General features: G+C 45.6%; 1 protein-coding gene across 5 annotated transcripts in view; it reads left to right on the forward strand.

Moving 5' to 3' along the window:
- The window catches only part of LOC118769223 (receptor-type tyrosine-protein phosphatase F-like), a 201,683-nt gene that overhangs the window by 155,762 nt on the left and 21,429 nt on the right, over positions 1-24,492 (forward strand). For 3 of the 5 annotated variants that reach the window (XM_036516264.1, XM_036516272.1, XM_036516280.1), the window contains 10 exons: positions 3,875-3,992; positions 4,200-4,781; positions 5,864-5,961; positions 7,124-7,380; positions 10,972-11,053; positions 13,155-13,367; positions 17,706-17,866; positions 20,105-20,116; positions 21,722-21,834; positions 24,206-24,238. In XM_036516264.1, the coding sequence (XP_036372157.1) occupies positions 3,875-3,992; positions 4,200-4,781; positions 5,864-5,961; positions 7,124-7,380; positions 10,972-11,053; positions 13,155-13,367; positions 17,706-17,866; positions 20,105-20,116; positions 21,722-21,834; positions 24,206-24,238 (1,669 nt within the window). The remainder of the gene's footprint in view (positions 1-3,874; positions 3,993-4,199; positions 4,782-5,863; positions 5,962-7,123; positions 7,381-10,971; positions 11,054-13,154; positions 13,368-17,705; positions 17,867-20,104; positions 20,117-21,721; positions 21,835-24,205; positions 24,239-24,492) is intronic. The other 2 variants (XM_036516288.1, XM_036516295.1) reach the window with 1 other exon arrangement.

A 24,492-nucleotide genomic window follows, 5' to 3' on the forward strand; every position in this document is an offset into this window, starting at 1 on the left:
AGTGTGAAACCTTTTTTTCCCCTCTTCTCCCCTACCTTTTAGTAACAAGACAAGATCTCTCTACAACACCTCACCCTCTCCCAGCCCCCCTCTCCTACTTGCATCTAAATTAGCTGCAGTAGCTTCTGCATCATGCCTAATTTGTAAGGTCATGTGCTTTTGTAGTATCTCCCAGTAATCAGGTTCCACACTTCAGATCCACTACCAGTTTAGATGTTCTATTAAGGCATTTGGCCCCTCTCCCCTCTCTCTGAAGATCTGTTGCATGATACACTGTGATCTCAGAGCCCTCCATGCTCTGCATGTATGTTTTCAGCTGACTGTTCTAAATCTGTCAGCACTTGAAAAACTATTACCCTCTCCGCCCTCATTGTAAACATATTCTCTGTAGCTGCCTCTACATATAAATCTACTGTACTCTTGGCACTCACCCACATAGCTCTCCATTCAAACTAGCTGCTCCAGTCTTTGATATCTAACTTTTCAGTACACCATATAGTGACGAAAGCTGAAAAATCAAAATCATGTTGTCGGTTTCATTTTTGCAGATGTTTTTCTTCATACCTTCTGCTTGGCTCCCAGCAATATGTGTTTGTGGAGGTGGGGGGTGTGCAGGGGGCACAGCGGATTCTGAGGGACCTGGGGTGTGAAGACCTCCATTGTTGAGGCATAGTTGTCTGTCTTACTGAACAGCTCTCCCTCAAACACCTCCACATCTGCCTTTGTGAATAGAGAGAGCTATTTTTCACGCCTAAAGGTGGAGAACCAGCGAGACCCATCGGTGTGCTTTTGCACCCAGTGAGACAGAGCTGGAGACAATGATGCGTCTGCGCCCGCACGTGTCCCCCACAGCCCCCCTCTCTCCAGTTCCCATGGCGTCACGTTGCGTGAGAACGAACTGCGCTTAAAGCTCGCAGGCGTGAGAGCTGTAAATCCTCCTTTTGTTTTCGTATTGGATAAAACGTCATGGTATATGAACGTGTAGTATATTTCTAAGGCGGCCCCACCCATCTTCATGGATGGTTTCGCTGCCAAGATCACTGGCTGCCTACCTGCCTGCTTGTCTCTGCAGGGCCCAGGTAACACACCAGGCTTGCCATGACTCGCCTGTGCAGCCAGGCTCTGACATACAGCTGTCATGAGCCCCATCCCATCTCACTAAACTCCTTCACAACTTAACCTGAATTGTGGTGTTTTTTTCCTTATACTGGAAAAGAGGATTTACACCTGACCCCTGTGACCTCCAGAGTTTTTATGCTACATTTATTTTGATGGCTTTGTTCCTCTCAGCGCTCTGTCTGCCCGTTTATGTGTACGTTCTCCTGTGTGTGCACAGAGGAGTGTTTGCTGTATTAATTAATTGTGCTTGCAGATGTGTGTGGACGTTATTGCATATCCATTTTATCAGTGTGCTCTTTCAGTGGTGCTGTTCTGCTTACACTGGGGCACAAGGATGGGCTGGTGACTGCATGGGAGGGATATGACAACTCTGTTGTTGACAATAACAGTTAAACCAAGTAATACACCCAGCCTGTGCCACACAAAGGCCTTTTTTTCAAATACAAATGTCAACAGCAGTGAATCAGACAGCATGTCTGAGTGAGAATTACAGGTGATTGACAAAAGCACCTGCTCTTCCTCTCCAGACAGGTAGTGACAAGCCCAGATAATCAAGTGAAACTTCACCACTGTGAATAGACACAAGTTTTCTCTTCCTTTGGTGGCTGTTTATGGAAGTGCTGTTCTGAGTTCGAACTCCAACTCCTCTGACATTGTAGTTAATTTCTCCTTTGATAAATGTCTCACCTGTATGTAAATAAACCCATAAAATTACAGGAGGCTTCATAAGTGGCTACGTGAGCTTTTGTCAAGTTGTTAAGTTCTTTGCTAGATAATGGCTGTGTCCATTATAATTGCCACTACTTAATGGAGAGCACTTAACACTATCCAGATAAACTGGCCCCTGGACTGCAGCCGAAGTCAAATACAGTCAAAATATGAAATTGCCTGTGCCCTTTCTTACTTATTTCCTCCCTTAATCAGGCCGACATGTGAGCATGCCCTTCAGCTGTGTTGCCCTTAATGAGCTGTAGCAGAGCAGCATAAGAGGCAGCAGTGCTGTATTAGCTGGCAACCCAGAAGCAGCACACAGGAGGAGAGAGCAGAATGGCTGATCTCATTCTGAGAGGGTGCCGGCGTGGAAACATCGCGGTTTTCTGTGATGGAGCTCAGCCTTCCTCTTTAATCTCTCCCCTCTCTGGGAATCCCTCCCTTATCCCCCAACATTTCAAAGAGAGATAAGGGACTGATTCGAATTTTGAAAATGAAAGATCACTAAAATCCCCAACATAGGGCTAAAAATGACTTCTGTGCAATTAAAATAATAAAGCTTTTACAATAAACTTAATAACTTCAGACAACCCAGACCCCTTTCATCTGTTTTTCTCTTTTGCTCTCTGGGAGGATGTGTCTGTATGTGTTTGTAGAGCAGGAAGGGTGCATTTCTGTCGTTTAAAGCAAAAGTGTAATTAGTAGTGGAAACCTTTTTAATAATGCATGAAGGATATGAATGTTTCACAGTGATATAATAATTAAAAAAGCTATTTTGTTTCTGGGAACTCAAGCTCAAGCAGGATTATATCACCCTTATAATTCTCACGGTGCTGGTTGGTCTCTCTCCACCAAGCCTAAGAAGCATTTGTAGCTAAAGGCAGTAATTTGATGTTGGAGATGAACCACAGCAGGTGTTCTGTGCTGGAAACCCCCTCCTGGTCTGACGCCCGACTCTGTTTGACTCTCACCCTGCCTGTCTTTATTGGCTCCCCATCTACAAGCCATCAGTGGGGAGGGAGAAGCTCCTGCTTCCTCAAAGGAGAATTCATCTCTGTATTTACTTTATTGTCTTCAACAATTAAATGTCATTTCACTTAGAAATGATCAGTCCTGTGAGTGTTTTTCGCAAATGAGTTTCAATGGATGTGCCTTGAGTGATTGTGTGTGTGTGTGTGTGTGTGTGTGTGTGTGTGTGTGTGCATGCGTGCGTGCATGGATGTATGAGTGTACATTATATGAGAGTATCTGTGATGATTTGCCAGAGAACTTGATATGATCTCCTTTTTGTGCATGTGTGTGGTATGGTTGGGTTTTATGGATGTGTTTATGCTTTTAAAGCCTACAATTAAGGGAAGGGAAGATTGGCTGTTTTCATGTATATATTTTGCTGTTTCAATGATGAGGATATTTCTTGTCTAACAAGGTGATGTAATTACAGACACAGAAACACTTCAAAATGCTGCGGGTCCTTTGATCAGGAAATGTAACCTCTCAGTTTTCTGTAATTGTAACATTCTTTTGTTTGGGTTCTTTCTTTAATTGAATGTTGGTTTTCTTGCTTGATCAAAGAAGCTTGCCATAGAAGTCAGTGTTTTTGAAATGGGGTACCCATCATCCAGTGACCTAAAATTGTCGTTGGCAAAATTGAGCCTATTTTATTTATGCAGTTGGCTGAGTGACTGGGAATACATGGAATTTCTACAAGCTCAGCTCTCCAAAAGTCTAAAAAGATCTCTGGGCAATCCCATCCCTGTGAATATGGCAGATGTCAAGAGCATTGACTTAAGTGGCACAGCTTGTTTTTATTTATGTTTGCATATATTCGTAGTACCTAATAGTGGACAAATCTTTCTTCAATGCCTTTCTGCATTAAAGCCATCAAAGCTGCCTCAACACTGTCAGTTGAAACAAATGTTAGAAGTATTTGATAGTTTTAATGTCTGGGAAGAATTTCAGAGGTACACTTTTGGTGAGGTGCATGTGTGAATGGCTAATCTGCAGGAGTGGCACTTGACTTCACCTGCAAGCTTTGTTTTCCCAGGAGGCCATTATAAGTGGACTTCTCCCTGAGACTACATACTCTGTCACTGTGGCAGCCTATACCACCAAGGGGGATGGGGCTCGCAGTAAAGCCAAAGTCATTACCACAACCGGAGCAGGTAGAGTAATATTTATGGAGTCAGGTTTCTTGTAGTGCTTTATTTCTCGGGTGAAGGGAAAGCACTTCATGTCTCTAGTAATCACCTAGGCGTCAAATGACTGGTCTTCTCTCGCTTTCTTTGTCTCTTTCACCCTCTCCCTCTGTGTTTCGTCCTGTCTTTTGGTGTTCCCTTTTCCACTTCCTCTTCCATTCGTTCTTTCCTCAGTCCCCCCAAAGCCTACCATGATGATCAGCACCACCATCGGGAACACGGCTCTGATCCAATGGCAGCCACCCAAGGAGATGGTGGGTGAGCTGATTGGCTACCAGCTGCAGTACAAGCGGAGTGAGGAGGATGCCTACAATGTCAAGGACTTCAGGAAGACGGATGATCACTTCACTGTCACGGGCTTGCATAAAGGCGCCACTTACGTCTTCAAACTCTGCGCCAAGAACAGGGCAGGCAACGGGGAGGAGTACGTAAAGGAGATCACCACCCCGGAAGACGTGCCAAGCGGGTACCCACAGAACCTCCGCGTGGTGGGCCTCACCACCTCCACCACCAAGCTGGCCTGGGAGCCCCCGCTGCTGTCAGAGCGTAACGGCAAGATCATTCACTATGTGGTGGTGTACCGGGACATTAACAGCCAGCAGAACAGCACCAACAGCACTGCTGACACCCAGATCACCATCCAGGGCTTGCAGCCTGACACAACCTACGACATCCGCGTGCGCGCCTTCACCAGCAAGGGAGGCGGCCCCATCAGCCCCAGCATACAAAGCAGGACCATGTCTACCTCCATGCCTGGTGAGTGCTGAGGCTAACAGTAGCACACATGAACACAGCACCATGTCTACCGCCATGCTTGTTGAGCGCTGTTGCTAACGTTGACACGCATGAACATGGCTCCATGTCTACCTCCATGACTGTGAGTTCTGTGGCTACTGTTAACACACACCAAGCACCATGTCGACTGCTGTGCCTGGGGAATGCTGTGAGCTAAATGCACACAGGCCACTTACAGATAGAGGCACTCAGGAACTCCATTTTACACAAGGTCACGAGCTCAAGGCTGACGTCAGTGCAGACCGGAGTGACCACAGGAGGTGGTTGACATGGAAATGGAGCCAAGGAGAGCAGATGGGAATGGAGATGAGCAGATGTACGGCTCATGGGAGCTGGTGGTAACAGTGTTTAGGCAGCATGACTAGCGCAGGGTTTTCACAGGCCACAAAAATGTCATGAGGTATTGCTTCGTGTTCTCTCTGTCATACACACTCATGTTGGCTGCTCCACTTGTTGCGACACCATCATAGCTGATTGATGAAGATAAATTAGCTAATCCTATTGCATGCTTTATTTACAGCTCAGCCCTCCTGCCTGTGTAATTTTTCCACTCGAATCAACATCATGTTCCTCTTAAGTGTGAATATTGGAACCATGAGATTTTTATCACAACTGTTGAAATGTCTGCTGAGTACCATATCATAAATTTAGCACTTAAGGCTCAGTTACAAGAAGATTGATTGGATTGTTGGCAAATTTATAGCATTAATAAACTCAATGCTGTTTGTGTGATGGATAACAAATAAATAATAATGAGAATATAATATCTATCAGTATGTTGTGACATTAAGCATTAGAAGGGAGTGATGGCAGTATGTGTTGAAAATCTAGTAAAAATAATTAGACATTTTTAGCAGAGCAGCAGAGCTACCTGTTCAGTAACACAAATTCCTCCAAAAAGTCTCCCTCTGGACTACCACAGTAATCGTTACGTACATCCTAAATGTCTCTGGGTTCATCCAGCTGTCATCCCAGAGCAAGTGGAGAAAACTGCCAGCCATCAAACATATGAAGAGGCAATTAAAATTTCTTTGCTCCTGCAGAGTTTACCAAAAACTTCGGTGTGAAAGCTGTGATGAAAACTTCAGTCCTGCTTACTTGGGAAGTGCCGGAAACATATAACTCTCAAGTGCCTTTCAAGGTAAGATTTCGTGTCGTTGAAGTTTCAGGTACAATCAGAATACCCACACCAAAATAGGGAATTGCATAAGTTCAGAGTTTGTATCCTCATTTGGTTTTGTTTGTGTGTGTATGTGTGTTTGTGTGTTGGGGAGGTATGTCCAGATGTGGTACAGTTATAAATAGGTGATGGACGCAGTTCTGTTACTTCACTGAGAATGAATGAGTGGCATCTGCACAAATTTTATTTCCCACTGTTTTTTTAATCACTCCTTCTGCAGATGACATGGGGTGTTTTATTGGATAAACAAGGCAATTAGCTCATCATAGAGAGACATTTAGCTAAGCATCTAATTACCGTCAGTGTACACAAACTAGTTGGATTTTTCCATAAACCATCAGTAACTGTTTGGCTTTTTCACAATCATAGCAATAACAAAATCAGATTTTAGTAATATTTATCACATTGAAAACCAGACTTTTCCTTTCAGTCAGGGTTTTCATTCAGATATCAGTAAAAGAATAACAATACTCACCTCCCTTTGAGAATGGTCCAGGTTGACTACAAAGATTCAGTTTATTTTCACCTGTGTAGTATCACTGTAGCTAAGGCTTTCCTACCTGTTTTCCATTGCGTAGCTGGTACTAGGCTAACACAATCTGGAGCCAAAGGTGGCTGACCAAGCATAGCACGTTTGCTTTTTCATTGGATTACCTGCATCTAGAGCTGTAGCACATGACATAGCACTGAATCCTGAAACCTGCACCTCATCTGCCATTCATAGCTGGGGTTTTGTATTCAAATGTTAAAATATATAGATTTTTTATATTTTATAAAAATTTTATATTTATATTTTTTAAGACTGTCTGCTACAGCTGTTTTTACTTACCCTATTAGAGGCAAAGTTTATATAAAACTTGCTGACTCCACCCACAGCTCACTTAATTAGGCCAGCACCAGCAACACTAGAGAGCTGAGCTGCCACCCAGAACCCGCACACTCAAATAAAGTCAGCCTGGTGGCTGCTGCATGCTGGAGGGGGGGACTGTTGACCACAAACTCATAGGTCCTAACTGATCTCATTTAGTTTGAAGACACCTGATTGCAAGAGCAGCACACACACACACACACACACACAGAGCACCATCAAGGGTTGTTAACAAGAGTGGCCTGGGCCCCACAGATCCTGTACAACCAGCAGAGTGTGGAGGTGCAGGGGAACCTGAAGCGCAAGCTGATCACCAAGCTGCAGCCCGACACTGAGTACTCCTTTGTGCTGATGAGCCGGGGCAACAGCGCCGGGGGCCTGCAGCAGCAGGTGTCCATCCGCACCGCCCCCGACGTGCTCAAAACCAAGCCCGTTCTCTACAGCCACAGCCAGGAGGAGGGTGGCCGCCTCACCATCAACCTGCCCAAAGTGCACACCAAGGCTACCGTCAGGTCAGTGACCAGCCCAGTTAGGGAAATTTGGAAAGGAGCCAGACCATCATTGGTATGTTACTCAGTAATCAATTCACAGGGCCACACCAAAGAAATAGTTGTTCTATTTTTCAGCCCAGCCAATATTACATGGCCTTATTTTTTAAAACTCTTTTCCAATAGGTTACATTGGGGGCTGGGGAGATGCAACAACTCTGCTCTCTCTACAGTAATTAGGCAGAGAGCCGGCATTAGAAATAACTGCAGCTCCCCATCTTGCTGTTAGAACTATGGCAGGCTGGCGGTTAGGAGTTGTTGCAAAGTTGTTATTTCACCTAAATCCTGGTCACTGGTCTTTCAGTGGACAGTGTCTGAGTAAGCCACAGCCTTTATTGCATCTTAATGGGTTCTTATGATGAGACCAGGCAATTTATGGAGTCGGCTTAAAAAATGAAAATGACTATTTATAAAGGTAAGGAGGCACATACTTAAACAGCAATTTGGTATAGCATGCTTGCGTAAATGAAGATGGAGCTCGCGGTAGTGCAGCAAAATTGCGTTTCAAGTGTTTATCTCTCCAAAAAGCAGTTACACATTGATCTTAGCAAGAAGAGCCAGGAGAACTTTGCTTAAAATCGAAACCTAATTTTCACAAGAAAATTAGAGTCCCCGTGTTCTTTCTAGTTCTTCTTACAATCAAAATTGGAACCCAAGAACACACAAAAGTATTTATCCCAGGGCTGATGAGGGTTTCATCTAAAAGTTATTTTGGGGATTATTGGACAGATTGTGTCTGTGTTAAGTTGTAGAGAGAAGATCAGGGGCGAAAAAAGCCTGTGTTTGAGTACTGCGGGGTGTGATTGAACGAGATTTATTGCAGAATTTATTGCAGAATACAGCTTCTCAAACCATGAAAATGGCAATGTACTGAATCAAGGTAAGATTAGAGTGATTGTTTTTTTTTTTTATTTGGGGCTTGAAGCCTCAGCTCTCACAGCAGGAACAAATCTCCCCGCAGCACTCCAATACTGCTTTTTTCCTGACAGTGTACCGTACGGCGCCCAAGCACGTTTGACCCCTAAAGTCCAGTTCGTTTGACTAGTGTGATCGCTCCGTACCGTGCCCAGGCCCGCTTGAAGAGGTGAGCTCGAGCACGGTTCAGTTGGACTCGGGAATGGTGTGCATCTAGTGTGATCGCTAACCGTGCCCGAGCACGGAACTCGGAACACGGAACATGATGTCAATGATGCGACTGTGTTTCAGTCATTATGCTAAGGGACAGACCAATATTTTGTGTCAGATTTGTGTCAAATTACAGTAGCCTAATCACAGTAATGTTAGCTAATGTTAACCAGTTAGGGCTACTACTTGTGTGCGCGCTACTGTCATCATTACAACAACAATCATCTTCTATTACTATTTGGATAGTACACTTTTCAATTAATTCGAGAATATTTGGTTAATAATGGGTCTGGTTCTCACCTTATTGATGAACGTGAATTGTAGTTGGCGAGTAAAGCTCCAAATTACTCCCTCAATGTCAGCTGCCTCTGTAAAAATCTTCTTATACGTGCAGCACGATTAACTGAAAATCGCCGCATTGCATAATCGATAAATCTGTAAGGCATGTGAGAGGGTTAGGGGTGCAACGGATGACAAAACTCACAGTCCGGATCGTATCACCGTTTTTGAGTCACAGATCGGATCATTTTTCAGATTAGCAAAAAAAAAAAAGGAGACGAATATAACTTTGCTTTCCATTTATTACTTACAGAACTTAAAGAACACTTAAACTTTCATTAAGTTCGCTCGTGATAGCTAGATAGGTAGTAGTATTATCTAGCTTACAGGTTAATGTCAGTTGCCACTAGCTAGTCACTTAGCTAGCTAGCTGGCACAGTCAGACACAAAGATGTTCATACAAATGTTCGAATAAACTTGCAAACATAATACTAGATCCAGAAAATTAATTTATTGTATGACTGTGAATAGTGAGTATAGTGAGTGAACAAGTGAGCGATTTCCGACGTAGCCTTCGTCTTCACAGTGCTAGTAAGTGTTAAGTAAGGTTGCTGGTTTTTAAAACGGCGCTTGTATCTTTTCACTGCAATTCTGCATCGAGATTTAGGGAATTATTACTTTAAAAAGTAACAGCAGCAGTAAAACTGTATTTCACACTATTATGGTTAAATTTTGCAATTAATCTGCAGTTCACATAAGTGCCGAACCGTGGGGGGGATCTGTACGGATCACGGATCAACTACGGTCCGTTACACCACTAGAGAGGGCCGTGTGTCACCGCGCTAAAAACGACTCCAAATAAGCCACAACATAAGTACAATCATGGACTCCTTTGTGCTGTGCGAGAGCGCTTTTCTTAAACACAAAAGTCGCATTGTGATGACGTAAGCACGCTCGGGCCCGGAGCATTAAGCGCAATGTGAGCGCAGGCCAGCGGGTGAGTGGGGAGGGGGAACAATTATGCTCGGGCACGGTACAAGGCAACCGGACTTAGTGTGAGTACGCCCTGAGATTCCAGACCCTGCAGATCACAGTCACCCCAAAAACCCATCAGCCACAGAGGAGAAAATGCAGGCTAATTAGTGACCACTGTGGAAGCAGGCGGATTATTCCAGACTAATTGCAGGCCAGTTGAAGCGCGTCAGCTGCGGCACACTCGTGTAGCGGAGCTGAAGTAGCTCGTGTGAGTCCTGCGTAAAGCCTTAGGTAGCGGGTAGCAGGTAGCCGAGTGGTTGCAGCGGCTACGTCACTCCCTCTGAGACCTGGTTAAGTAGCGTTGTCGCCGACAGGCTAACGGCAATTTGCCTTTAGCTCAACTGGCAACGACGCTGGCTGTAAGGGGTTGGCAGCGAGCAGTAAGAACCTCGGTTCGAAACTCGCTCGCTCGCCGACCCACGTAACATCACATTAAATCTAATACACAACGCAGTAAGAGACCACCCGTTACATTGGTGCCGTGACCCGGATCACTGGCTAAAGCACAGCTTGGCCGCCAGTGGTCGCTGAGGAGTCAGAGGAGGTCAAAGGGGGGTGAGTGTAGCGGAGCTGAAGTAGCTCGTGTGAGTCCTGCGTAAAGCCTTAGGTAGCGGGTAGCAGGTAGCCGAGTGGTTGCAGCGGCTACGTCACTCCCTCTGAGACCTGGTTAAGTAGCGTTGTCGCCGACAGGCTAACGGCAATTTGCCTTTAGCTCAACTGGCAACGACGCTGGCTGTAAGGGGTTGGCAGCGAGCAGTAAGAACCTCGGTTCGAAACTCGCTCGCTCGCCGACCCACGTAACATCACATTAAATCTAATACACAACGCAGTAAGAGACCACCCGTTACATTGGTGCCGTGACCCGGATCACTGGCTAAAGCACAGCTTGGCCGCCAGTGGTCGCTGAGGAGTCAGAGGAGGTCAAAGGGGGGTGAGTGTAGCGGAGCTGAAGTAGCTCGTGTGAGTCCTGCGTAAAGCCTTAGGTAGCGGGTAGCAGGTAGCCGAGTGGCTAACTCGCTCGCTCGCCGACCCACGTAACATCACATTAAATCTAATACACAACGCAGTAAGAGACCACCCGTTACACTCGCCCAAGCTCGTTATTTCTCTCCGCAGGTGGTACTACATTGTGGTGGTGCCGGTCACACAAGCCACAGCCCATCGGTGGGAGAATCCGGACGAGATGGAGCTGGATGACGTGAGTGAACACTGTGTGCTGAATGACAGCTGGTGCACAGATTCCCCCGGGTTGCTGTCAGAGCGAACCCAAGCATAGTCACATCTATGGGACAGGTGGGAAATGACTGCAAGGTCTGTGGTATAAGTCATACATGATATATGAGCCTCTTATTAGCACTTCAGAATAGAGCCACAGAAATTTGTTTTCAGAGTTTACCCCACCCATTTTTATTGCCTCTTAAATGATTGGTCATGTGAAATCATAGCGCTGAAAATCACTATATTAATGGGGTGCTTTATTCATGTATCTAACCAATAGTACTGTTGTCTGTGATGTTTTAAAAATGCATTTAACTTTCATTTTTGATGAACTTTTGTTTCAGTCTTCAGTACTCCATGTCACTTTGAGTACTCCTAAAAAAGCATCTCCTAGCATTTTTTAGTGTTTACTGCTGTTATTAATATTGAGTTTGGTCATGAAAAACATTCTCTTTCTCATGAGTTTGCTTTCTGTGAATATACTGTAGTCTGCAAAAAAGTAGTGCCAAAGTGCAGCTTAACAAGTTTCAGACACCTCACATATGTAAAATAAATCTGTCTAGATCGGAGGCTTTTCTGAGATGATTAGTTTTTGTTCCCACCCCCCACCCTCCGGCTCTGACGTGAGCTCAACTGAATGTCAAGGAGCTTCAGTTTGAAACATAAATGCAGAGGCCATAACAAAGTAAAAATGAATTTATATTGGGCAGTGGGAGGGGGGCATCCTGGCTCATAAGAAAAGTGCCAACCTGCTACTGAGACATTTCGCCTTCAGTCAGGATGAATTAATAACGCTTTGCCTTCAGGAACACCTGAGACTCTTCGATAAAACTTGACCCAGCGAACCTTCTCCTGCGTGGGGTCAGGGAGAGGCAGCTGGCTGGGCCGCGGTGTGGCCTCACATCTTATTACAGTGAGGTTCAGCTTGTGGTGTCGGTCTGACTTTAGGTTTAACTCTTCACAGGTATAGGATGAACCTTCACAATTGGATCCTAGGGACAGAATGGGTGACACTCACACTGGTTGAAAAAATGTAAAACATTGCAAATACTGATGTTATGATATGTATCAGTTCTTACTTTTAAAATATAAAACAACCCCTAATAATACCTGATTGATTGTAATGTAGCACTTTCCTTTGTGTAATTATTTTAACTATTAATTATATAGCCGTAACAGTCATTGAAGTATTTCTTAACCCTCTAGTATAGGGAGTCTTTGTCAGGTTCTTGCTGGTGTATGTAGCTCACTGTGCCTTCAAAACCCTACAACTAAGCCATAATGTAGGCAATCTCCCTAAATGTATTCAAGTTACTCCCCTCCGCACCTCACTTCTTTGGCTTCCTGTTAGCACTTGCATCAAGTTCAAAACCTTGGTGCTAGCATACAGGATAGTGAATGGGGCAGCCCCCTGAATACCTACAATCAGTCTTCAAACCATGTGTTCCCCCAAGATCACTACGCTCGACAACCATAGGGCAACTAACTGTCCCATCCTGACGGTGTCGCTTCTCTCAGACACAATAACTGTGTGTACTGGTACTCAGTGGTGGGATGAGCTCCCCACAGCGATCAGGATGGCAGAATCACTGGCCAACTTCCAACGCAGAATGAAGACCCACCTCTTCTGACTGCATCTCGGTTCCCTCTCAGTCCCCACCCCCTAACACCTGCGACCTCTAGTACTTGCTGTTTATTTTACGTGTAGTGTTGTGATGTATTTTGGATTCTATGTTCTCGTGCCTGATGTATGGTAGTATACTTGGCTTCCGTTGCTTAGTCAGACTGCACAAGTTAACTTGTGGTAGAGCTTCAGTAGTGTTATGCTTACATTCACTGGTCTGAGAGTGTTGTTAGTGTTGTCTGACACTGTTGCTCATTCAACTTGAATGGATAAACTTACATGCTATTGTGCTGGAAGTTGCTCTGTATAAGAGTGTCTACTAAATGAATGTTATGTAATGTAATGTGGTTAAGTCTGTTACTGCTCAGGCAATCATCAAATGCTGTGTGTTTGGCCCTCAGCATAGTGTGTTTGGCCCTCAGTGCAGTGTATAAACCTATCTTTCTGATAATGGCAGCTCCTGGAAGCCAGCGAGAACCCCAGCCTTAGGAGGAGGCGGCGGCGACAGGCTGAGTCAATGAAGCCCTACATCGCCGCCAAGTTGGAGTCCCTTCCCAGTACCTTCACCCTGGGAGATGAGAAGAAGTACAATGGCTTCTACAACAAGCCCCTTCCCGGCCAGAAACAGTACCTGTGCTTTGTGCTGGCAGCCCTAAAAGACAAGGACTCTGTAAGTACAGAACGCAGGCCAAACCAAACTTATATCCCATAACACTCTACTGTTTCCAACATAGTAATGTATCGGTGCAGGAGACCTGTCAATGGAGCTCCAGCCACAGCACTTCAGCTAGACATCTGATCTAGTGATTAACGTGTTTTATTAAGAAAATGAAAGTTAATTTCATTCATTTTCCAGTAACATCTGTTTAAGTAGTGAAGCTCCTCTTCTCTTTCGACAGTATTCTAAATCAATATCTCAATATCTCTATTTATCTCTTCCCCACACAGAAACGACTGTGATTTTGCTCTTCTCAAAATGTGTGATTGGAAGAATTATATAATCAAAGGCTGCATGTACACAGTCCTATAGCTGGTACAACAGTCCTTTACGCGCAAGGTCTCTTAAACTTCGTTTACATAAATACTAATCAGCTGGCCTGATAACTGAAATGCCTTCCATGCTCACGCTGAATAGTTATTTTAGTTTCAAGACACTAAATTTTATTTCTGCTGTATAGATTTTGGATTTCTTTCTGTCATACAGGGAAAGGGGGGGATGCTGCTGGGGCCATCTTTACTACCCCAAAAGCCCTGGTGTTATTTTTTTCCGTTCATCCGGAGACACAACTTCAGCACTCTACACTTTGAAGGTGTCAGTTTCTTCACATTTCGTTTGAGCTACTCCTTTATCGCCCTCTCAGCCCCCCTGTGTCATACCCAACTCACCACACCCAGGTCACCTCAGGGGAAGGGGACCTGGTTTCACAGCGGGACAGGTAGCAGGACACCCAGCCAGGCCCATGACATGGCAGAATTACAGAAAAACCTGTAGCACAGAAAACGAAGGGGAACCGATTGAACCACAACATAATAATCTCAAATTTCATAGCCAGCTTCTCCATCCAGGCAATGAGCAGGGTACAGAATAAAATTGGGAGAGGGGGCATCAGGGGTGCAGGAGGTAAAAAAAAAATGGAAAGTGGCTTTACATTGCTCTCGAGGCTGGTAAACAAGCTGAGGAAGTGTGAAATTGGATGATAGATGCTGGCTGTATAAAAAGTGTGATCATTTAAAACAGGAAAGGAAAGGAGAGCTAGTGTGAGAGAGGGGGTCAGCTCACAGAGTGAACAGAGGCCTCCAGCTCCTTTCCTGCTTTTCCACAGATAAAGTGGGCACATTACCATTCTGAAGACTGGGGCAATAGGAAAGATGCTGTTTACGACTAAGACTGCCATGGAGCCATAGGGTGCAAGTTTTTAGCATGTTTTCTTTTTTGTCACTGTTTGTTTCTTCCTTTCTTTTCTTCCTAGTTACTTCCTAGAAACATTATGAGAAGGTAACCACCACTGCTGTGGCTAGGGAAAAGGGACAGTCATGAAAGACAATGAGTGGGTGCTCCTCTCCGGCTGTTGGCTCCTTTAGCTGCAGTGCATTTATAATTCTTTGTGCTTGTGCTGATACTCAGTTTCATCCTCAAGTATGGCAGTCTTTAATCCAAACATTGAATTCTCACCTTCTGAACTGACAGCAGTTTTAGGAAGGAATTGGATTGATGTGACTTGCCCAATGGTTTCAATTTTGTGTCAAATAAAATTACCACGATTTAACATAAATAACTGTATGTATCCAAAGTGGTTTATCAACTGAGCAATGGGATTCAAAACCTTGTGCAGCTCACCTCTGGGTTTTATAACATAACATAATGATGATAAAAAAGTCATAGTTAAAATAGCTGTTCATAGTTGTTACAATTTCATAACTTCATAACTTCATAACACACTAGAACCGTTTTTGTTTTTTTTTTCTCTCCCTGCAGCACAGTTAGCTTATCTCTTTTTAATGGACATTGTTGGTTGGTTGTGCTGGTTGGCCTCGCCACTTCTTTTGGTTTCCTCCAGGTGTTTTATCCTCCACTCCTTTGTTTTTACTTTCTGTCATCTCATTTTGCCATCGCTGGCTGGCTTCAGAGAGTTTTACCCCCAGTTTCATCTGGTCTGTCTCTGCCCTGTCTCTCGCTGGCACACACAAACAAATGCCCTCATGCTTGCTTTCGAATGCCACATCATTCCACTGTTGATCTGCAGTGAAGGGAAACGCATACAGCGCTCAGTGAGATGAGCTTCCATCAGATAAGTCCATTCAAATTGGTTGGCTTTCTCGCCTCCCTCTGCATTTCTAAAAGTACCATTTGCTGATCCTTCATGCTGCGCTGTCAAAGAGGCATGACCGCTGACAGTTTTCAAATCTTTCTTTTTCACCTGTTACAGCGTGATGGTGAAACACAACCGAGAATGCACACATTTAGCTGTGCGGTCATGTCGCCGGTTAGGTGTGCTGACCCCTCTACCCCCGGTCATAGCAGCACCACATCCTGCACGGTGGGTCTGGCTCTTCTCGCTGGAGCACGGTAGATTGGTTTAGCCACCTGCCAAAGTCATTTACTGGTGGCCTGCTGGATGTGTCACAGGCCCAGTGCTGGCCCAGCACCTTGGGAACACTATTTATAGCAGATATATGCTTTCTAACGGAACAAATCCAGCGTCTGCAAGGGGGTGTTTAAAATGACAATTGAGATGAGTCACCTCAAGTGAATTATGCCCCAATAATTGTTCAGTTTGACTGATTTTGTTATGTAAGTGTTGTGCACTAAGCCAGCCATCTCTGCAGACAGCTTCATCAAGGTGAAATTACATTTTTTTCTGAGGGTTGAGAAACCTCCATTTATAATGGAAGTTTTAAAATGTCTTCCTAATGGCTTTTATCAAACGTATTCTAATTGATTAAATAATAACACTGTGCTGACTAAGAGGATCTTTCTCAAGCTTCAGAAGTAGGACCCTGCAGTAACTGTATGGAGCCCCTGCCTCCTGAGAAGGGAGGAGGCATCCATCTTCTCTCAGTCTCTCTCCAGCTCCATTCACATTCTCAGCAGTCACCTTTGATTGGGGCATTATGGTAGCATAGAACTATGGTGTGTGTGTGTGTGTGTGTGTGTGTGTGTGTGTGTGTGTGTGTGTGTGTGTGTGGCAAGCCTGACATCATGATCTCTCACAGTTTGCACATGCTTCCAAAGCCATACTTACCTATACAGTATATATTAACTTCACTTAAACACACACTTGTAATGCACTATTACTCAGATTCACTGTAAACTAGTGAAACAGCTATGCATTCAGACTAACACTCATGTACTGTGTGTGCATACCCATGCACATCTGTCACCTTCATAACAGATGTAGTGTTGCTAATGACAGATTAAACACAGGCATACACCTTCAGTGTGTGGTACCTCTGGGTGCTGGATGTGGGGGGGGGGGGTCATGAGGGGGCTGGGGGGGAGATGGCACCTGCATGTCTGCACAGGTGGTGGATAACAGTTCTGGGCAAACCTGCTGAGTGATCCCACACACTTGACCCTTCCTCTCTCAATGTGCAACTCATCTACAGGCTGTACATTAGAAGTGAAGACAGCTTGGACATATCTCATTTTACAGTGCCAGAGCAGACTCTGCTCTGTCTCATACCACTGTCATGGTAGGGGCTACAGTGAAGGAGAGGCTGGTCCTCTCCCACTGTCTATTGGGACCCCAGAAACACCCTCTCACCTGGTACATCTATCCGCACTCCCCTTTTCTGGCTGAGATGGCTTACTAAAATGATTAGTTGGCTGTGTGTGAAGTCTTGTGGGTTGGCCACTTTGAAGATTCAGGAGGAATGCACATATCTTTTCCCATGGTTAATAACTTTGGGAGGAAATCCAGTCAGTGTGGGCAGATGCTGCGATTCTCAATTTTGCTCAAGCTGTTGATTGCTGCAGATGTTGTAATGATGAAACTATGTCAGAGGTAGACAGGAAATTGTACATTGTTAAGCACATTGTTCTATAGTTATGTATGAATGTTTCAGTGGAGCAATATGTGAATCACATCTGTATACGCATTATTTGGTTGGTAGACCTAGTTCTAGGCGTAAAGGAAACATGGTTCTGTGAGAACAGCCTTAGACTTTCAGCAGCCATTGTCCTTAAAAAGCCTCTGCTGTCTCTGAGCTGATTGCACAGGACTTGAGCCACACCACTTTTTTCCCTGTAGGTGGCCATCGCATCGATCTCCATCTTCACGCATCACCTGCACTGTTTTCTGACACCCGTTTGCTCACTCTCTCCATCCAAGATTGCTCTGAAGCAGCCACTTCCCTCCCCCCAATACCTCACAGTCCCCAAGCTGCATCCCAGTCTCTTCGTACATCAGGATGCACTCAGCCCTCCTGTGGCCGTCATTCCCATGCCCAGCCCCTTTACGCTCTCCTGCTCACTGCCACCAACCTCCCCCCCCTCTTGTTTCTGCAGAAGACGTTTGCTGCCAGCCCCTACTCCGACCCCATCACAGTGGAGTTGCACAGTGGCATGTCCAAGCACGCCGAGGACCCCGAGATGCTGTGGGTGATGGGGCCCGTGTTAGCCGTTGTCCTAATCATCATCATCGTCATTGCCATCCTGCTCTTCAAGAGGTGAGGCTGAACATCGCACCACTAACCTGAGGTTATGTGGCATGCACTGAGCCACCGGCCTCCAGGGGATTGAAGAGAGGCTATAAGCATGCACTGAGTTGCTTGTCCCCTTAGTTTGGAAATTGAGTAGACCGAAGCCCTAGAGAATATGGGTGTTTTCCCACCCAAAAGTGGGTCAATTTTAGAGCCGGTGTGCGGAATTAGATCCACGACTCCACACTGTATGTATCCTTTGTTTCTGTCTCTCCCTGATCATGTCAGGTCGATTCCCTGTAACCAGAAGTCTTGTATACCTCCCAGCCTGCACAAAGCCCTCACCACACACCTAGTGAAGAGAACCACCAGCCACCTCCATGTGTCTTGTTCCATGTTAAAAATTGTCATCTCTGGGTGGATGGAGGTGTCCTTGGGCCAGTGGTCATAAACTGCTTGTGTGTAGCGAGCGCTTGGCGCAAATGCTAATGGTAACAATTTGCCACGGCAGTATTGGGGGGGGGGGGGGCATCCCCTCGCTGTGCTGTCGTTCAGGCTTTCAGCCCGTTCCGCTGGTCCCCACTCACAAAGACACAAAGGAGCGTGGTGGAGTCCTCTCTTCAGCTCCTGCTGCCTTCTATGGGGCTGTATAGTCAAACTTAAAACAGTGGTTGTGCACAGAGCCTTTAAGGTTTGAATAAACAATGCTTCTTGCTTACAAAAAGTCTCATTCTGGACTTGCTCTAAGTTTTACCCCTTTTGTCCAGGCCTTCCCTTTGTGTTGAACTGCAGAAGCCCCCATATCAGAGGAGGATAATTCAGCTAGTGGATTGTAGATAAAAGAGCTTGGGTGGGGGATTGTTTAAACAGAAGAACACAACAGCAGAAACTGGGATGACCCCATTTCCAAATGCTCTGTCTCTAAGACAGATTATTTAAACCAAGTTAACAAAGTTCATTGGGGATTCAACGTGTGGCGTTGCATTATATCCATCCCAGCAATAATTCAGTCATAGGTAGGACTTTGTTATGTGAGGAGGCAGCCCCCTTGTTTCCTCCAGCTCTGAAAGTCTTTACAGCCACCCCCTGTGTGGGGCCTGGGCTCCTGGTCACAAGTAGGGGGACTGAGATGTGGTGGCAGCCCCCGCGTGGGGGTTGAGGGGTAAGGCCTTCCTCTAAGCCAATTACAGGAAAGTTTGAAAACCTAGAGCACTAGGCCCAAAGACAAATTAATATCAGATGGACATATCTCTACACATCGCCCCAGCAGAGGCTGTTTTATGGCTGCTGAAATGTTGTTCGGCTGCCTACTGTTTAATAAGAGACAGCACAGCCTGCTCAGCCAGCCAGTACTGATTAAAACCCAGATACACAGCCCAGGCCCTTTCCTCTCCAGCTCTCATCTGTCCAGCTTGGCCAGGAATTGAGACATAAGTCTCACTTAATGACAGGTTTGTTAATGCTTCGCCCTGCATAAAGGGATGTTCAGTGAGCTTGGCACAGATGCAATTTCTGCCCCATTGCTCCAAATTAAAGTTCTGCTAATTGGCACCGAGAGAGAAAAACCAGCCTGCAGACCTTTCCTGGTACTAAATCCAGAAGGAGAGATCCTCAAGCTCAGTTTGAGTCCTAGCTTGTGAGGTGTAGTGATTCTCAAGCAGGGAAGTTCTTAGGTCTCTTGGATACTGCAGTTGATCTGAGGGGGTGGCAAACATACTCTGTATTTTTGCAAACAAAAAAAACAAAAATTCAGAACATAATTGAACATAATTGAACATAATGCTTGACAGTCTTCTCAGACATCGGTTTATTTGCACTGCTCTGATATCATGTTTTCTGGTAATGTTCCAAACCAAGTCAAATGTGAATGAAGTTGCTGTTGGCATGCATTGGCTAAATGTACTCTCTGAGTAGATGAGAGTTTTTACAAATGTACAAATGTGTTGTGGGGGAAAGTGGCAGTGAAGTCTACATGAATGAAAACATAAAAAAGGGGCAAAAAGGGGAAAAGCCTTGTTAAAGATTATCAGACGACCAGGGTGATTAGATCTGGGCCTGCCTGGGAAAAACTAATTTTCTAAACGTCAGCGTCAACATCTGAATATACCGCAGGCCAAGGGTAAGTGAAGAGCTCATAAGTCTGGTGTTGTCTCCCCTTGCACGTTGCACGCAAGCCAAGATGCTAGGTTGCATCTGTGGTGCTGACTAACAGTAATGTAATTCCCTCTCTCTCTGTCTTTTCCCCTTTGCTTTCTGTGGACACAGCAAGCAGGAAAGGTAGGTTCTAATTCTGTAGTGTGGTGGCTCCTGGTTCAGCTCCTGCTGTTCCTCCAAGTAGACCCACTCTATTCAGGTTTTCATTTGGGTGAAATGATGGTTTGAAGTTTGCTTCTTGAGTTTGCCTGAAGACCTTTTTTACTTAAAAGAAAGGAATTTTTAAATTCCTCTTTTGGTATATGTATCTGTCTTTAAGAGAGATTGAATGCAGATATGTGAGATGTGTGAATACTCTGAAAGTCTCACAACCTCTGTGTTAAAAGATCCCGTGACAGTTGATTGCCCTGACAGTGCTGTCTGAATGCTCAAGGACTGCAGTCTCGCCTACATCTAAATACCTCCTGTTAAGTAAATGCCAGGCAGTTGTGTAAAAAAAGTTTTAACGTCAAGGCTGACATTTTCATGAGCAAAAGCCTTGTCTGAAACACAGGTGAGAGGAGCAGAGGGCTTCATTCTCTTGTTTTTCTCCCTCCTACATCGTCATTGTGAATGTTGGACAAATGCCTCCATTTATCTGCTAGTGTTTACGTTCACTTTCCGATTAAGCATGGACCTGTTTGTCGGATTGGGTGTGCTGTTGACTTTGATGGTGTTTCTCTGGTATGCTGTCCTTGTGCTTTTGCAGTTGTTTACAAAGCCAGTAAAAATGGATCACAAAAGAAAAGCAAAGATTCACGGACCCTGCCTTTTCAATGGGGGGTGAGGCATGCAAAAATAAGCCATGCACCGGCTGGGCATGAGGGAGAGCAGCACTGGCAGGGATTTACCAGTCAGGAAAGATAACCACAGGGGCCTTCATACAGCACAGACGTTTATGCTCCATGTGCATGTTCATCTCTCTAAAATGGCTGTTGGAAAAGGATGCTTTACTTACCCAGCATAACTCTATAAATGGAGTACAACGGGTTGCAACACGCCAGACACTGGCTCTAAGCCATGCCCACTGTGAATTTCCGTCTTGCTTGGCGTTCACAGATGTGTCCCTGCTCTGCGTTAGTGTGCCAGCACCACCCAGGTGCGAGCCTCCTACCTGACGGAGATGCACGCCTAACTACAGATGCTAGCAGCGACGCAATTAGCTGGGGTTGTGCCATCCAGCTGATCTGTTAATTGTGGCACCTGCTTGTTTTCCCCTCAGTCAGGCCAGGGAAATTAAATGCTTAACAAGAGCACCTAAAACCGATCCGACTCCAGCTGGGGGAAGTTAAAGTGGCCACTTTACTGCCAAACATGTCCACCTGGGAGACGCCAACATTACTTAAGCAGTGGCAAACTCCAGAACCACTGAATCATCAGAGTAATGGCTTTCCTTTCCCGAAGATTGGCTTCCTCTCCTGAGAGGAACACTGAGCCTAATAGCCTTTTCTAAAATTAATTTTCTAATTGATTTTTAAGTACATCAGACCTGCATTTGACTGGTTCCTTCTTAGCATGCAGCCATGACAGCTCTTGTTGTCTTAGTAGTGAATTGTGTCCTATGAGTGTGCCAGATGCCATGAGGACCCCGGCGAGAGTAGTTTAAACGCGATTAGTAAACACACTGACTCTCTGCGAACTGCTGTGGGTAGGGTCCTCTCACATCTCCTCCATTCGCACCTTCCACAGGAAACGGGCCTCTCCCTCAGCTAAGGATGATCACTCCGGGGGCGTGAAGGACTCCCTGCTGGCCCACTCGTCCGACCCAGTGGAGATGAGGAGACTTAACTACCAGACCCCAGGTAATGGCTCGTCCCCAACACCCATCCCAGACCACGCAAAGCTCTCCAGTGTTTCTCTGCTATGATGATCTTTTGCCTCATGTTGTGTATACTACTAACCATATCTTCCAGAGAAAGAGGAAAGCACCCAAGCTAGTCTGAACCAGTCAGAAGTTCAAAGCGGTCAAAGAAACACTTAGGAAGCTGTCTGTATGTCCAGTATGGCCCATGGAGCAGACCATTTTTTATGTCCAGCACCCTTTTGGAATGAGTTAAAATGAGAAGGCAAAATCAGCACAGTCAGCAATTTTGTGCAGCAATAATAGCATAAAGAGGAACTTTTTCCCCATCTCCCACACACACATACAACGCCGCCACCCCCCCCCCCCCCCCTTAAGCTTCACTTTCTCCCTGAAAGCTTTCTTTTTTGTTCAGGAGCACACATTTATCAAGGCTTCTTCCTCTCTGACGTGTTGTATTATTTCACTGGCTTTCACAGGCATTTCTCTTCTTATGCTGTGGTCTTCTTCATTTCTTCATCTGTCCTGTAGTAATCACTGAAGTTGACAAAGGTTTTGAGAGATAAACTCTGAAATTTGCATGAGTGGTATACTTTCCTGCCCAGGGAATCCATTATGGGCAGCACACACACCTGCTGCGGGGAGAAAGCCCTTTGAACAATCAGTCTGAGGTTAGAGGACTGTGCTAAAAGGGTGAAAGGGCACTTCTCCGCAGGACAGGCTGGAACCAAATCACCAAAGGGACAGAGTCTGGACCAGGCCCTCTCTGGTCAGGGGCCTTTATTCTCTCTGACTGTCACTCCACCACTGACTCCTTCTCAGCCTGGTGACAGGAAGACTGACACATGCTCCCACCCGTGAGGACATGGCTCCTTTGTCTGCAACACTGGCAGACAAAAGGGTAGCTCCACAGTTGGCAGTGCATTTTGCGGGCTAGCTGACAGGAGTATTGTTCACCTATCTCGCGAAACGTCAGCTCCAGCAGCCTCACTAGTTACCCAATATTACTTTACTTCGATGGGTTCCACAGGGGAAGAGATCATAAACCTTGATCCGGTACTGGCTTGCTGCACAGAAAATCATCAGAACATGGGACCTGTTCAGAGATGGTGCCGAGATCACCTTGAACCATCTATGCTGGAAGCGGCTGTAGATTTTGAGAGAACAACTTCTGTTTGGTTGCATAAGCTGTTCTGAGTCTAAAGGAAGTCGGTGTGGTTTTATATCTGCCCTTCCACTTCCAGTCAGAAGTGATTCACCTGCTTGTTTTTGTTTTAGTCCCGCCGGATTTGTGAAGTGAAATAGGTTCGCTGTTCTTTAGCACGTTATAATTTTGCTTTCTCAAAGACATGGACAAACACTCAATTCATCTGGATGATGTGGAATGTAAGGTGTGATTCTGATTGTCTGGAGTCACAATAGCGCCCTCCTCTGGAATTGCTGCAGAGCTCTGGGGTGGCCTTGATGACATGTCTTTAGGTTCCCCCCGAACCGCAGCAAGGAAGAGGTGATCGTCTTGTTAGGCATCACAAATACCCAGGCCAGGAAGAACACAGCAGGGAAATTCCAGCCCCTCCCACCCAGGCAGTCCTTTTCACATGGAATTGAGGTGTTAGTCCTACTGCTTTTCATTACAGGGTGACAGAGGGAGGGTGAAGTTGGAAAGAGAAGCATAAAGTTACAGCTTTCTCCGTTCTGTCCTTTTCCTATGAACCGCAACAATCTGAGGTAATTAAAGATAGGCGTTCTCAGGAATCCGTGCACCATCCCTTTGAACTTGGTAGAGGAATTAAGTGGGCTCACTCACAGGAGAGCTCCCCTTTCTCTCTCCTCTGTCTGTGCCAGGCTGTAGAGAGGACCTCACGTTGTTTCAGCAGTGGTGCTGCCAGTTCTCTTTCCTGGTGCCCTGAAAAACTCTTGGCTCAGCACACACAGAAGAACCTTTAAAAAAACAATAAAATGCATGAGCATTTCACAGGTGTTATTTACAGTGTTAAATGCAGCTATGTTTTTGAATTAAATCCACCTCTTTGAATTTCTCTCTTGAAAGAGCAGACATTACAGGGTATGACCACCAGATGGCAGTAGTTTGATAAGCGCGTACAGATAGGCTCAGCATAGTCTGTTGTTTGCTCAGGACAGTAAACAGCCGCTGTACCCCTGTGTCTCTCACACACACCCCAGCTCTTCCATCAGCAGCCACTGCCCCTCTCTCTCCACACAGCCATTTCTCTCCTTCCAGTCTTCCTGCTTCTTCCTTCTCTTTCAAACCACTGATTACTGTAGCTCTCTCCACATTAGACTCTAGGTGTACTGAAACCTGCTGCTGATGACTGAGATATTTTACTCCTGACCCCGTCTTTTTTCCACAGGTTCCAGTGCTCCCTGTTGCCCGAACACTCCAAGTTAGTTTCTACTCCTCCTTTGTGTATTGTAGCCCTTATCTGTGCGGCTTTCCCATCCCCCCTCCGTCTAGCCTTATCATCTTCTGCTTACTTTTATTTTTCCCCACTCTGTGCCACCTCTCCCCTCGGTGTGTCATGAAGGCCATCTACACTCCAAGCCAGCTGCACTGTGTGTGTGGAGTTCTGACATGACCAGCAGTGTGTGGGTACAGATGGGTTTGCCCTCATGAGTCTCAACCTCGCAGGGTGGCTCT

Source organism: Megalops cyprinoides, chromosome 2 (assembly GCF_013368585.1).
Source record: "Megalops cyprinoides isolate fMegCyp1 chromosome 2, fMegCyp1.pri, whole genome shotgun sequence".
NCBI classification, from domain to species: Eukaryota; Metazoa; Chordata; class Actinopteri; order Elopiformes; family Megalopidae; genus Megalops; species Megalops cyprinoides.